The following is a 12,827-nucleotide window of genomic DNA, read 5'->3' as shown; positions in this document are numbered from 1 at the left end:
TTCCAAAGAGACAATTCCTGCGGGTGATGAGGGTCGCCAGGTGCAGTTTTTCTAGTGGGCAGCTCCCACTGCCGATAGAGCACTGGTTTCTCCACGTCCGGCATGTTCAGCTCTGTGGTACCAGCTCCCCGGAGTGTGTCTGGGATCAGCAGATTCTCCTCCTGGACCCCAGTGAACACGCGGAGACACATCAGCGGTGCCTCTCTCTTGGTCCTGCTGCAGGTGGAGCTGCCAAGGAGTTTCTTTTCCCATGTGAAATCGCCGCCACAGTTGTGAGAGTCTCCACACCATGTCCCTATGGTATGAAGTTGTCACCTGCAGTCAGCTGTGAGCCTCGCAAACGTGATGAGCAGTCTCGTGAGCGACCTCGCAGCTCCAGGTCATGGTGAAACTCCAGCTAGCAATAGAGCCACGATAGCCACTTGTTGACTCCCCTGCTCCTCCCATCCCCAAGTAGGGGAGAGACATGAAAGGGAAGGGAGGAACTCGTGGAATGAAACAAACACAGTTTAATAAAATAGCAAATGATCACTAATACACCGCTAGTAAAAAGAATGTATATAAAATGCAAATAAAACATAAAAGGCAACCAGTGCAATTCCTCTTGAACTCTGCCTGCACCGAGCAGCCCGTCCAAGGAAGCAGCACCCTCGTCCAGAACAAGCCATCCCAGAGAGAGAAGAGAGAAAGAGGCAGAAAGGCCCAGAGGCCTCTGCAAAACAGCAGAATGGTAAAAGACTGAAATAAAGAACCTCCCAACCAGAACTCCTCCAAACAGGTCTCCATCCCAGCTCTGACACTAGCCGGAAGATCCCGATTCTCCTTAAATAGGAAGCATGATGCTAATGGCATACAATAGCCTAAGTGATCTGCCTGGATGCTAGTCTGCCCCAGCTGTGCCCCTTTCCTGGTGGCCTTGCTTCTAGTGCGGGCAGTGGGCGGCTCAGCTTTGCTTGCCCGCCTTCTCCTGGATTCTGCCTGTTACGCAGTGCTCTCAGTTCTCTATTCCAGGACAATCGCATCTGCATCCTGGAGCCTCTTTCACCTCTGTGAAACCCCCCAGTATCTGACATCATAGATAAGTACCATCGTAAGTACATAGATAAGCACCATCAAAGGTACGAAAGCAAACCTATGATGTTTCTACTCAGTTACTGCTTTCTCTGAGCACAGCTTGTGGCACATCCTCTTTGGTTTGCACACAAATCTGATGTTTTTCTATGTGTCTTTTGTTCTCACCTTTTATTTAGTGTCTGGCTTTTAAGTATTTATAGAGAATCTCAAAATAGTGATTTTCGACGTAAATAAGCAACGTAACATGGAACATATGAGCATGTACTGGTTTTTCATTACACTGAAAATCAACTCTTTGGTCTTTGTGCTTCATTGTCAACTGCAAGGAATAATTAACATTGGAAAAAGAGTGAATATCATTATGAGGGGCAGTGCAGCTGAGATTTCTTGTCTCATTTGCAATTATGCCTGAAGGTAACAGGATCACATAGCAGGCTGAGATCCTGCATAACCAGTTAAAGATACTTTAATGCAATAGGAATAGAAAAAGGTTATGGTGAAGACTTAGGCAAAGATGCCAGTCATGAAGCTACTTCTGCTTTTGCATATTACAGTCAGTGTAGCGCTCCCATTTCAGTCTATGCATCTAGCCAAAATTCAGGTAAATTACACACACATACACACACACACACACGTGTGGTGCTCTACTGTTCTTATAGGACCTGAGGAGTGCACAGAGAAAAGGTTCCTCTTGCAGGTTTGTTCTGGCTTGCATTTCAAGCACCGCTTTCTCTTCCTCCTCACCCCAGTCCCATCCTTTCACTTCAGTATAATAAAGGCTGTGGATTGGTATTCATGAGTATGATCTTTCCCATTCTCAAAGTAACTAATTCCACTGCATGCAATTAGATTGTCTCAAGATGAAAACAGATGAAGAAGAAGCCCCTGTGCAATAGTTAAGATGTGTATTAAGACAACTTTGGCATTTGAACTTATTTTAGCTGTAATTGTGTCATATGAATTAGTCTTTCAACCAGGTTGCTCATAAAATTAATCTTAAGGGTAACACAACTGCTCAGAGCCAGACTACACTTTGAAGACATGAGGAAGAAACCTTTTACAATGAGAGTGGAAAAATTCTGTCAGAGATTGCTGATAGGGGTGGTAGATACCTCATCCCTGAAGACATCCCAGGCCAGGCTGGATGGGACTCTGAGCAACCTGATCTGGGTGAAGAAGTCCCTGCTCAGGGTAGGCATTGAACTAGATGACCTTTGAAGCTCCCTTCAAACCCCAACTATTCTATGATTCGATATATTAGAGACTAGAAGACCTGAAGAGTCACAGATGTGCTGGGGAGGTATGTTCAGATCAATATCTACCCTTTTCCCCTCCAGTCTCTCTGTAGTGAATATTCAGTCCCAATAAACTTGGAGGGGACAATAGATAATTTTAGGCTGCACAGACTTGAAGCACAATTTTTTTAATGAAAGGTGCTGACTGTCCGTCGTGTTTATGGCAGTGATGCTTGTAGTTCATAGAGCCTCATGGTCTGACTAGCAGCCTGCATGGGGCACACTCAAATCCTGCTCCTCCTCTTCCTCCACCTTTATTTCAATTCCTGGGTGCTCCAGACTGGAGAAGGGCAAAGTGGGAGCTGCAGCCCAGTGCATGGTCAGTATGTTTACAGGTGACACCACGTTGGGTGGGATTGTTGGTGTGCATGAGGGTAGAAAGGCTCTAGAGAGAGATCTGGACGGGCTGGATCTATGGGCCGAGGCCAGCTGTAGGAGGTTCAACAAGGCTGAGTTCTGGGTCCTGGACTTGAGTCATAACCACCTCATACAACACTACAGGCTCAGGAAAGAGTGGCTGGAAAGCTGCCCAGCAGAAAATTATATTGACAGCTAGCTGAACGTGGGCCAGGAGCGTGCGCAGATGGCCAAGAAGGCCAACAGCATCCTGGCTTGTATCAGCAATATAGCATCCAGCAGGATGAGGGAAGTAATCATCCTCCTGTACTCGGCCCTGCTGAAGTCGCACCTAAAACCCAGAGGCCAGTTTTGGGCCCCTCACTACACGAAAGACCTTGAGGTGCTAGAATGCATTCAGAGAATGGCAATGAGGCTGGCGAAGGGTCTGGAGCACAAGTGTGATGGGAGCAGCTGAGGGACCTGGGGGAGTTCAGCCTGGAGAAAAGGAGGCTGAGGGGAGACCTTATCACTGTGTGCAACTGCCTGAAAGGAGGTTGTGGTGAGGTGGGGGTTGGTCTCTTTTGCCAGGTAACAAGTGATAGGAAGAGAGGAAATGGGCTCAAGTTTCTCCAGAGGAAGTTTGGCTGGGCTCTCAGGAAAAAGTTCTACATTCAAAGGGTTAATGAGCATTCAAAGAAGATACCCAGGGAAGTGCTGGAGGCACAGTGGCTAGAGGTAGCCAAAAGATGTGTAGACATGGCACTTAGGGACTGTGTCAAAATTTCCAAAAATTGGAATGCATACGTAATAATTATAGGAATACAAGCAACGCAAGAGTGCCCAGTCTTTGGAGCACTTATGGAGGATGATCCCCAGTGTTCCCCATTCCTGATACAAGAAAAGATGCCTACTTAACAGTATAATTGACTCAGCTGTTAAGTTTATTTCTCTCTTTCAATTCCATGTATTGTTTTCCTCTATATTCACCACTAACCCCCTCCCAAAACACAGCAGTTCCTTTGAGTCTACTCAAGTGCTAAGAAAAAGCTACACCAACCCAGAAAGCCCACAGGAGCTCTGCTGCCTGTCTGAGCTTGTCCCTCTTTGTCACGGAGGCACCCCGAGGTTAGTTTAAGGGACAGCAGGGTCCAAAACAACTGTTATTAAACCGGTGAGAAACAGGGTTTTAGCACTCCAACGTGACTTAAATAAAGGTTCGGGTATCAGTTGAGGAAAATTATTAAGGGGCAGCAACTACTACAACATGCAGTCCACAGAGTGCATGCACGTGGCTTCACTCAAAACAATGCCGGAGCCAGCCCTGAGTCCCAGATGAATACACACTTGCCTGCACAGGGTGCTCGATTATTTTAGAGATACACGTACTTACACACGTGGCAGCACGGCAAGCGGAGTCTCAGTCTCGGGGGACGGGGGGGCTCTCGGCGGCAGCAACTTGCTCGTGCTCCAAGAGACCCGCGACAATGGGCGGAGTCTCGACGAGAGTCCTGTTTTCATTGGCTGATCAGATCTGACTGTAGGCATTCTAGAAGCTTCTCTGCATCCGCACACTGTCTGTGGGTGCCCCTGAAGCCTGCAAACATCCCCCACACTGGCCGCAGGTGCCCAGCGGCTCACTGGCGCCTACTGAAGGAGGAAGGGGGAGCAGGGGGGGGTTTGCATTCTGCCACACTCTTGCCACCCTGTGACTACAGTCATGATCTGCTATAACTCTGGATTACTGTAGCAGCCACCTCTTGACTCCGAAGTAAAAAGGGGACACTTCTGCCGGTGAGCCTTAATGTCCACTGTGGATCACCATATCTCATGTGTTGACTTACCCCTGCAAAACAGCTATTAATAACAATGAACAATAGAATTGAAGTAATTACAACAATCAAAAATAGAATTGACATAATTACAACAATCAACAATTGCCCGAGGTAATTATTGAGTCCAAACATCAGTCACAGTTCCTTCATGTGCCCATTCCTGTGCCCTTCCTTAACTCCAGCATAGAGGCAGAAAAAGTACCCAGTGCTGGAGCCCTGAATGTTTCTACACTGTTACTGCTTGGTGCGTACCATCGACAGCTGACCAGTCAAATCCAGAAATGTCAAGAAAAGCAAAACTCAAAGAGCAAGTTCTCGAGTGTCGTGAGCAAGGGAACTGAAAATAAGGGGATTACTACAGCAACAACCAAGGGACACTTGTCCACCTTTCTAAACCAACCACTGCGCCTCTGCCTGGCTAAAGAAGTAAACAAGAAAGGCAGAGGGAAGGCTCACGTTTGCATTTGAAATAACCATCCACATCGCTACCCATTCCCAGCGCAGCCGAATCATAACCACAGCTTGTTAAATGCCACCGGAGGCCTTGCTGAAATGTGGGTCACCCAAGGAAGAGGTGCTGGGGCTTTGCCCTTCCTCCATGAGAGGAACTGTTCAAGGGCAGAGCGACACCTGTCACAGCACCCAAGGGTCCCCCGGCCATCTAAGGCCACTTGGCATGAGCCCACTGACATGGGTCAGTCATCTAAACCTCATCAGGGAAGTCTCTTCTCTCCTCCTTTGATATACTTGGCCTATTGTTTGAAGTTGCTCAGCAGAGCACAGTGATGGAGCAGCTACACCAGGGTGACCGTTTCCACACATTTCCTGCGCTTTGGACTCAGAAGGGATCCAGCTCCCCTGGAGAAAAGGCTCCTTTTGAAGCTGCCAGAACAGGGTCTGTACAAGATATCTGCAGGAGCTCTTGCATTCCCCTAGGTCGGCTCCTGTGCACAAAGCCTCCAGAGAACATGCCCAGAGCCAGCGTGACGGGTTCCCAGAGCCAGCTGACAGTTCCTCAGCCTGTCCCTGCTCAGGCACCTCACCAAGGCTCTGTAGGCATCTGGATCCTCTTCCATGCTGTCATCTTCCTTCGCCCTGCAAGAAAACACAAGAACAGACCTCGGTCCCGGGGGGCGGAACCGGGCTTTTAGGGTTAGTAATCTGAAACTATCCACCGAGCACTAATACGGTGGGTTTTCCCATTCTCATCAAGGGCTTCCCAGGCGTATAACCCTCTGGGTTTTGCTAGAGTCATGGGCACAATACCAATAGAGGGTAATTTCACCATGACAGGCTGGCCCACTTGTGTTTTTGGGGGCTGTTCTTCCTCTGTGTTGGTTGTCAAGTTGCTGATTGTCAATGGCTTTTCAGGACAGAACGCCTTGATTTTGGGGCTTCCATAGCTTCCCCAGCGGTTATTGACAAGGAAGACAGCTTGTGCTAATCGCTTGTCCCAGTTGTGCCGTCATACATCTGCCACTCGGGTCTACCCACCCCATCTCGCGCCCATGTGTAACCACATTGTGTAAAATTTCCACCCAGGTTAATACATGTTCCGGAGGACTTCAGGGATTTTGCTTATTACGAACAATAGCCCCCTGAATTTTTTCCTTAAGGGACTGGACATATAATTTTAAGGCAGTCGGTAATCCTTTAATAAGCAGCTGAAGGTGGACCGGATCCACCGTCGCCGCTATAGGGGGGGACTCCCGGCCTCTTTCATACGTTGGTCGTATACAAGCCGCCTTTTGAACTCCCTCGGCAAGATCTGATAAACCCTTTATAACAATTGCAACTGGCTCCCCACGTTCCCTGGGATCTATACCACCAGCCCAGTAAGCTACACAAGATGTGATGGACTGATTACCATCCGGACCATCACTTAAAAATACCCCTGGGCCTCAGAAGCCTGTGGCCCCGTCCTTACTCAGTAATATTCTATCACCTCCGGTAAGTGAAACGTGCCAAAGATATTCAGTCTCTGTCTCGCCTGGCTTGTGTGAGAATCTAGTTTGTAAATCTCCTAGCTCCAGTCCTGAATATGGCGTGCTATGGGTAGCCGTGCGTGGATTTCTGCCTCGTCCATCCGTATGTGTCTCAGTTCTAATAAGATGACGCACGTCCTTTGTTTCTACCCTCCCTTCATCAACACTGTTTTCAGAATCAGGATCTTTATCGAGATGCGGGAGGGCCGAGGAGCACGCCTGAGCTGGGGAGACACTAGAGGAAGCTCTTATATTAATTAACAAAACCTCAAGTTTTTGTTCCACAAAAACAAGTTTCTGTTCTAACAAGACAAATCTCTGTTCTAAATAATCCGATTGTGTGCTTTGCCGCGAAAAGTCCTGTATTAGAGAGTCAAATTGTTAACTTTCCCGTGAAAGGTTTTCCTCCATTCGGTGCTTAAGTTTACACAGATCCTGTGCTACCTTTAAGCAAACACCCAAACTGAAACACACCACAATCCATATAACGGCAGGACCCCAGGGTACTGCAGAGATATTACTCAAGCCTCTGAATAATTCCTCCGTATCTGATAGCCTGCTAGCTGCGCCAGAATTGTCATGGAGGTAACCCGAGGTTAGTTTAAGGGACAACAGGGTCCAAAACCACTTTTATTAAACCAGTGAGAAACAGAGGTTTAGCACTCCAAAGTGACTTAAATAAAGGTTTGGGTATCAGTTGAGGAAAATTATTAAGGGGCAGCAACTACTACAACAGTCGGTCCACAGAGTGCATGCACGTGGCTTCACTCAAAACAGTGCCGGAGCCAGCCCTGAGTCCGAGACGAATACACACTTGCCTGAACAGGGTGCGGGATTATTTTAAAGAGATACACGTACTTACACACGTGGCGGCATGGCAAGCGGAGTCTCAGTCTCGGGGTTGGGGGGCAGGCTCTTGGCGGCAGCAACTTGCTCGTGCTCCGAGAGACCCGCGACAATGAGCGGAGTCTCGATGAGAATCCCGTTTTCATTGGCTGATCAGATCTGACTGTAGGCATTCTAGAAGCTTCTCTGCACCCCCACACTGGCTGTGGGTGCCCCAGAAGCCTCCCAAAAACATCCCCCACCCTGGGTGTGGGCGCCCAGCGGCTCACTGCAGCTTCGGCACTCCCTTCTAATGGCCCTGGCCAGGGTGCTCTGGGGCCAAACAAAAGAAGCTGTTAGCCTCTAGTATCCGGGAGAGAGGGAGATGTGCCCACTCATCCTTACTGAAGGAGGGAGGGGGAGAGAGAGGGCTGAGAGGGGGATAGAGGGGGGTTTGCATTCTGCCACACTCTTGCAACAGGATTACGAGCAGGGTTTGCAGCAAAGTTGGTGGGAACGGCCACTGAGAGTAGTTAGGTCTTCCATCTGTAATATGTACAACCGCCTGGCAGCAGAGTGGTTCCTACCTGCTACACGTGAACCCATCTGGAGTGTGTCACGCTTTAAGGCAAGGCGGCAAAAAGAGTGGGGGACGCTCCCTGTTACCCCCTCACCTCCCGCCACCCACTTCCTGTACATCAGTGAGATGATAGTAAATATAAGGAGGAGGGAAGAGAGGCTTAGATTTCAAGTTGAAAGGTTTTAAAGGCTTTTACTAATGCTACTAATAGAAAGAGAATATAGATACAATATATACAAAACCAACCTCGAATGCTCGATGTGGAGCTGGCGTCACTCTAGCAGCGATGGAGCTGGGTTTGCGGAGCTGGCGGCTCCAGCAGCTGCAGCTCAGACCCCTGGAAGTCATGGGTGGGACTGCAAAGCAAACTGGAAACCGGTTGCAGGGATGCAGGGCCTGAGGCCTGTAGATCCCAGGCAGACAGACAGGGTCCTCTCTAGATGCCGGCCTTGGTTGAAGAGAGAGTGACCCTCGTGATCACCCTCTTATATAAAGGGGTATGACGGTTATGGGATGGAATACTTAATTGGTCAATTTAAGTCACCTGTTCCATGCACCCCTCCTCAAACACGCCCCTCTCACGACGGAACGTGGGAAAACTTATCAGTCTTTCTTGGCTACCATGATAATAAATCTAAACACGAGCTTCTTCAGCATTCCCTTGGTCTTCTTATCAGCACCCAGTACAGCATCCGAGGAAAAATACGCAGGCTAAAACTCAGAAAAGTACAGCTGCCTAGAAGAACTTAGCTGAAAGAAAAATCACTAGAAGAGAACGGGTCTTGTTTTTAACAAAACCAGGACAAGTGTATCTTTAAAATCCTCATGTTCAAAAAAGGAGTCCTACCCAGCATAGTATTCCTTTTTGGGGACAGAAACTAATTTCAGAGTTAGAAGAGAGGGAGTATAAAAGATGCCTTGACATGTGCCTTGGGCAGGAGGCGTGCCACAGTTGGGGATGTTTACTGGCCACTGCCGGAAAGAGGGGATAAAAGGAACACTGTATAAATACAATGACCTGAATATTGCCAAACTGTGTGTGATAAATGTCTAGACAGAAAGAGGCAGGCAACTTTCATGTGTTTGTTCTAGCTGCTGTAAAGGAGTATACAATTCCTGCTAAAGACAAGCGAAACCAAAACGTAGAGATGAAAAATCCTAAGGACCCATGAAGGATGAGTATGACATCATGAGATGACCAAATGCTACTTGAAAAAGCACAGTCCTATCAGAGAGAAAGCAACACCAGTAAAGCCGCCTCGGCCTACCAAATGCTCAGGAGGATGTCCGATTTGCCTTTCTCCCCGCCGATCGTTCACAAAACGCAAACAGTCCTGTTGAAGAAGTGATCTAGCTGAAGATTGCGTTAGCGGGAGAAGGGCAGCACCATAACGTGGACGAGGTGTGACGCAGGGCGATATTTACTCAGTGTGTCCTCAGGGATATGCACATGCTCAGCACATTCTCCACCAGATGTTTCCTCATCCAGGCATGCTGCAGCTCCACATGGTTGCAGGGGTCTCTTGCCAGCACCTGCTCCACGATGCTCAGGTCGAGGTGGAAGGCATGGCCAAAGGCAGGATGCAGGGGCACAAGCAGGGGGTAGACAACATGGTTCCCATGAGGATTCCAGCCTTCGCAAGTGCTGTCCGCCTCAATGACTGGCTGCAGTGTGTGAAAGAAACAATTGAAGAAGAGCAATCTGAAAACGTGGAGGAAGTCACCTCTACTTCCTCTGCCACCTGGCACTTGCTGGCCATGTTCGGCACTGGATACTGAATGTGCTTATCAGAAACCCTGCTCAAATGACTATCATCACAGGGATCTTCTTCACTTTCCTCTTCCTCGTGTTGCTCAGCCCTGTCTCCTCTTCCTTCTCCTGCGCTGTGTTGCTGCTGGATCTCTCCTCCTCATTCATAGCGACACAGGCACAGCTCCTTTTCTCTAGCCGCCAGCAGAGCCCAAAGAGCAGGACAAAGACTAGAGCTGCCACTGCTGCAAGGCAGAAAAGCACAGTGCTCCCAAGGCCACGGCACTCTGCTCCTGCGTCCTCTGCTCCCTCTGCTGCACTGGATGGACCACCTTCCGGAGGCTGATGAGTTGTTCTCATTGCCCCGATGAGGAAGCATGGACGCAAGGAGGAGCCTGATTTACAGAAGCAGAGAGACCACAGCCCATCCCATCAGCTCTTCTGCACAACGCTCCCTGGCTCTGTGGCAGCTGAGCAGTCAGCACCTTATGCCCACGATCCCCACAAAAGCGACGCAAGAACTCACAACACAAGCTTTATTCAAACACAACGCTTATGGGCAGCTTTGCACGTGGTAAAGCTCCCAGAAGGAATGGAATGGACGCCGTTGAAGAGAGAGAGAGGGCAGTTGCTGTGCGGGTGGTAGTGGAGTCCCTGTCACAAGACTCCTCGTGATGGCCTCTTCAGCTGCATGGTGTCCCACTCCCCAGGATGCGCTTTTGCTGGGCAGGAAAGGTGCGACACTCTTTCCTTCCTTTCCTGTGCCCTGCATTCTCCCGTCTTTCTTCTTCCCGGAAGACACGGTCGTCTGCCAGCAGCTGTGACCTGCGCAGACACAGCTCTGTGCAGGATGACCTCTTTCAGTGTCCATCGAGAAGCATCCTATGAACCCGTTTTCGCAGCTCCTCAAACTCAAGCTTTGCATGCTCGGAGGCGTAAGGATTCTGCGTCAGGTGCTGGAAGAGGTTGAGGGGTTCAGCCATGCGCAATTCCTGGGGCAAGATGATCTCCTCAGGCACGTTCTCATTGCCAATGAAGAAGTGGTTCAGGCGTTTCTCGTGCAGACATCTCTGCAGGTAGTGCAGGATGGTGCTCAGCCATTCCCAGAAATACCTCCTGTGCCAGGTTGACAGCGGCAGGGCGGTCAGCACGTGCATCATAACTGTCTTCAGCGTATAGGTGGAAAAGTCTCTGCCCAGCAGGCAGCGGACACAGAGCTGCAGGCATCTGAGGTAGCAGGTGTCAGGACGTGCCTTTCTGGCAATATACCTGAAGAACTTCATCTCTGCCACAGCATAGGTCTCTGGCCACATGGTGTTTGGAGTGTAGGCAGCCTCTGTATACTGGCTGCTCACAAAGATGTCCGAGTCGCCTTCTTGCACCCCAAACATCAACTCAATGAAAATCCTTTTCCCCCGGCGATTTGTCACACAGAATTTGCAGGAGCGGTCGGAGGGCAGCACTGTTAGGCGGCGTATGGCTGAAAGATGCATAGCCCTCCAGGAACGTCTCAGGAACATCTGGAAATAGCGCGCAGTTTTCTGCGCATCTAGGTAGGAGGCAGTGCAGAGGTCGTCGAGGATGCTGAAGGCTGCATTCCTCCCGTGCTCTTGCTCGGGGTCGTGGAGGAAGCAACGTGTCTCTCCTGCCGGCTGCTCCATCTCACAGGTACACACCAACTCCACCCGGATGCGAAAGTTCCTCATTGGCCACACGGGGCCCGGCTCCAGGTGGAAGATGTATCCACGGGGAGGCTTCAGAGGCAAAATCAGGCGGTAGGTGACGTCTTCCTTACGGGGACTCCAACCTTCAAAGGCACTGCCCACCTCGATGGCTTTTTCCAGCACTGGGAAAGAGGTATTGGAGAAGATATACTGGTAGACATGGATGAAGATTTCCATAAAGCTCGTCACAAACTTGCAATCTCTCTCCAGGTCCCGAACTGGCCGCTGCATGTCTTCGTCAAAAAACATTCCCGGGTCAATTGCATTATCATTCGCTTCTTCGGCTTCATCTTCCTCATCATTCTCTTCTTCATCTCCATCTTCGTCTTCCTCTTCCTCATCATTCTCTTCTTCATCTTCATTTTCATCATCATTCTCATCTTCATCTTCATTCTCATCATTGTTCTCTTCTTCGTCTTCATTTGCATCGTCATTTTCTTCTCCAGGTTCATTTGCATCATCATGCTCTTCCTGAGCTTCGTTTGCATCATCGTTGCCTTCATCGTCTTCATTTGCATTATCATTCTCTTCAGCTTCATTTGCATGATCACTTGCTTCTTCGGCTTCATTTGCATCCTCATTCTCTCCTTCCTGTTTCTCCTCCCCTACCTCTTCAGCAGAGCTCTCCTCTTCTCTCTCTGGCTCACGGCTCCATTTCCTGAGACAGCAGCAGAGCACAAGGAGCAGGACCAGGACTGCAGCAACGGCCCAGCACAGCCAGTGTTGCAAGGCAGAGAGGAGCAGGGATGGCCAGGCAAAGCCGCTCTGCTCCTGGCTGCTCTGCTCCCGGCTCCTCTCCTCTATCTCCTGCCACAGCCGAGTCATCTCCTGTTTCATCATCTGCGCACGCTGCTCCATGCGCTCGTGCGTCTCCTCATCCAGCTCATAGCCCACCAACTGCACGTTGAGGGTAAGAATTTGAAAAAGCCCGACGAAAAGGTCCAAGAGAGCCATGTCCTGCAGGAGAAGGGAGAGAAGGGGCTGAGTGGGGCTGGGCGGGAGGGAGGGGGCAGGTGAAGGGGGAGAGGGGCCGGGGGCCGCCAGGAGCTGGGGGCAGGTAGGAACGGGGCCGAGGCAGCTGGGAGGCAGCAAGGGCTGCCCCGGCCCCGGTGGCGGCCGCTCCGTGCCCTGGCCAAGGTGCTCCCGCGAGCGGCCGGGCCCTCCATGCAGGGTGAGAGCCCAGCCCCGGGGGCCGCGTTTCTGCCCCGGCCCCGTCCAGCCCGGCCTCCCCCGCCTGCGCACTCACCGCTGGCCCAGGCCGGACTGAGGCAGCGCTGCTGCTGGCGCCCCTGATAACCGCCCCGTGGGGACTGGTCCCTTGTGATGTCACAGGCGCCAGAGCGCGTCACAGGCACGCCCGCCGGCCCTGCCCGTCCGGACCACCCTGGCCCAGCCACTCGCAGCTGCCCCTGGCAGCCAAAGC

At 50.5% G+C, this 12,827-nt stretch overlaps 1 protein-coding gene across 1 annotated transcript; it reads right to left on the bottom strand.

Moving 5' to 3' along the window:
• Positions 1-10,540: 10,540 nt before the first annotated feature.
• On the bottom strand, positions 10,541-11,635 carry LOC308051628 (inositol 1,4,5-trisphosphate receptor-interacting protein-like 1; the record flags this gene model as incomplete). The annotated part of the gene is made up of 1 exon (XM_080362187.1): positions 10,541-11,635. The coding sequence occupies one exon, from the start codon at positions 11,633-11,635 to the stop codon at positions 10,541-10,543; it is 1,095 nt and encodes a 364-aa protein (XP_080218313.1).
• Positions 11,636-12,827: the final 1,192 nt, after the last annotated feature.

Source organism: Nesoenas mayeri (assembly GCF_963082525.1).
Source record: "Nesoenas mayeri genome assembly, chromosome: Z".
NCBI lineage: Eukaryota > Metazoa > Chordata > Aves > Columbiformes > Columbidae > Nesoenas > Nesoenas mayeri.
Note: the sequence above shows the minus strand (reverse complement) of the source record. Positions and strands in the feature narration are given on the sequence as shown.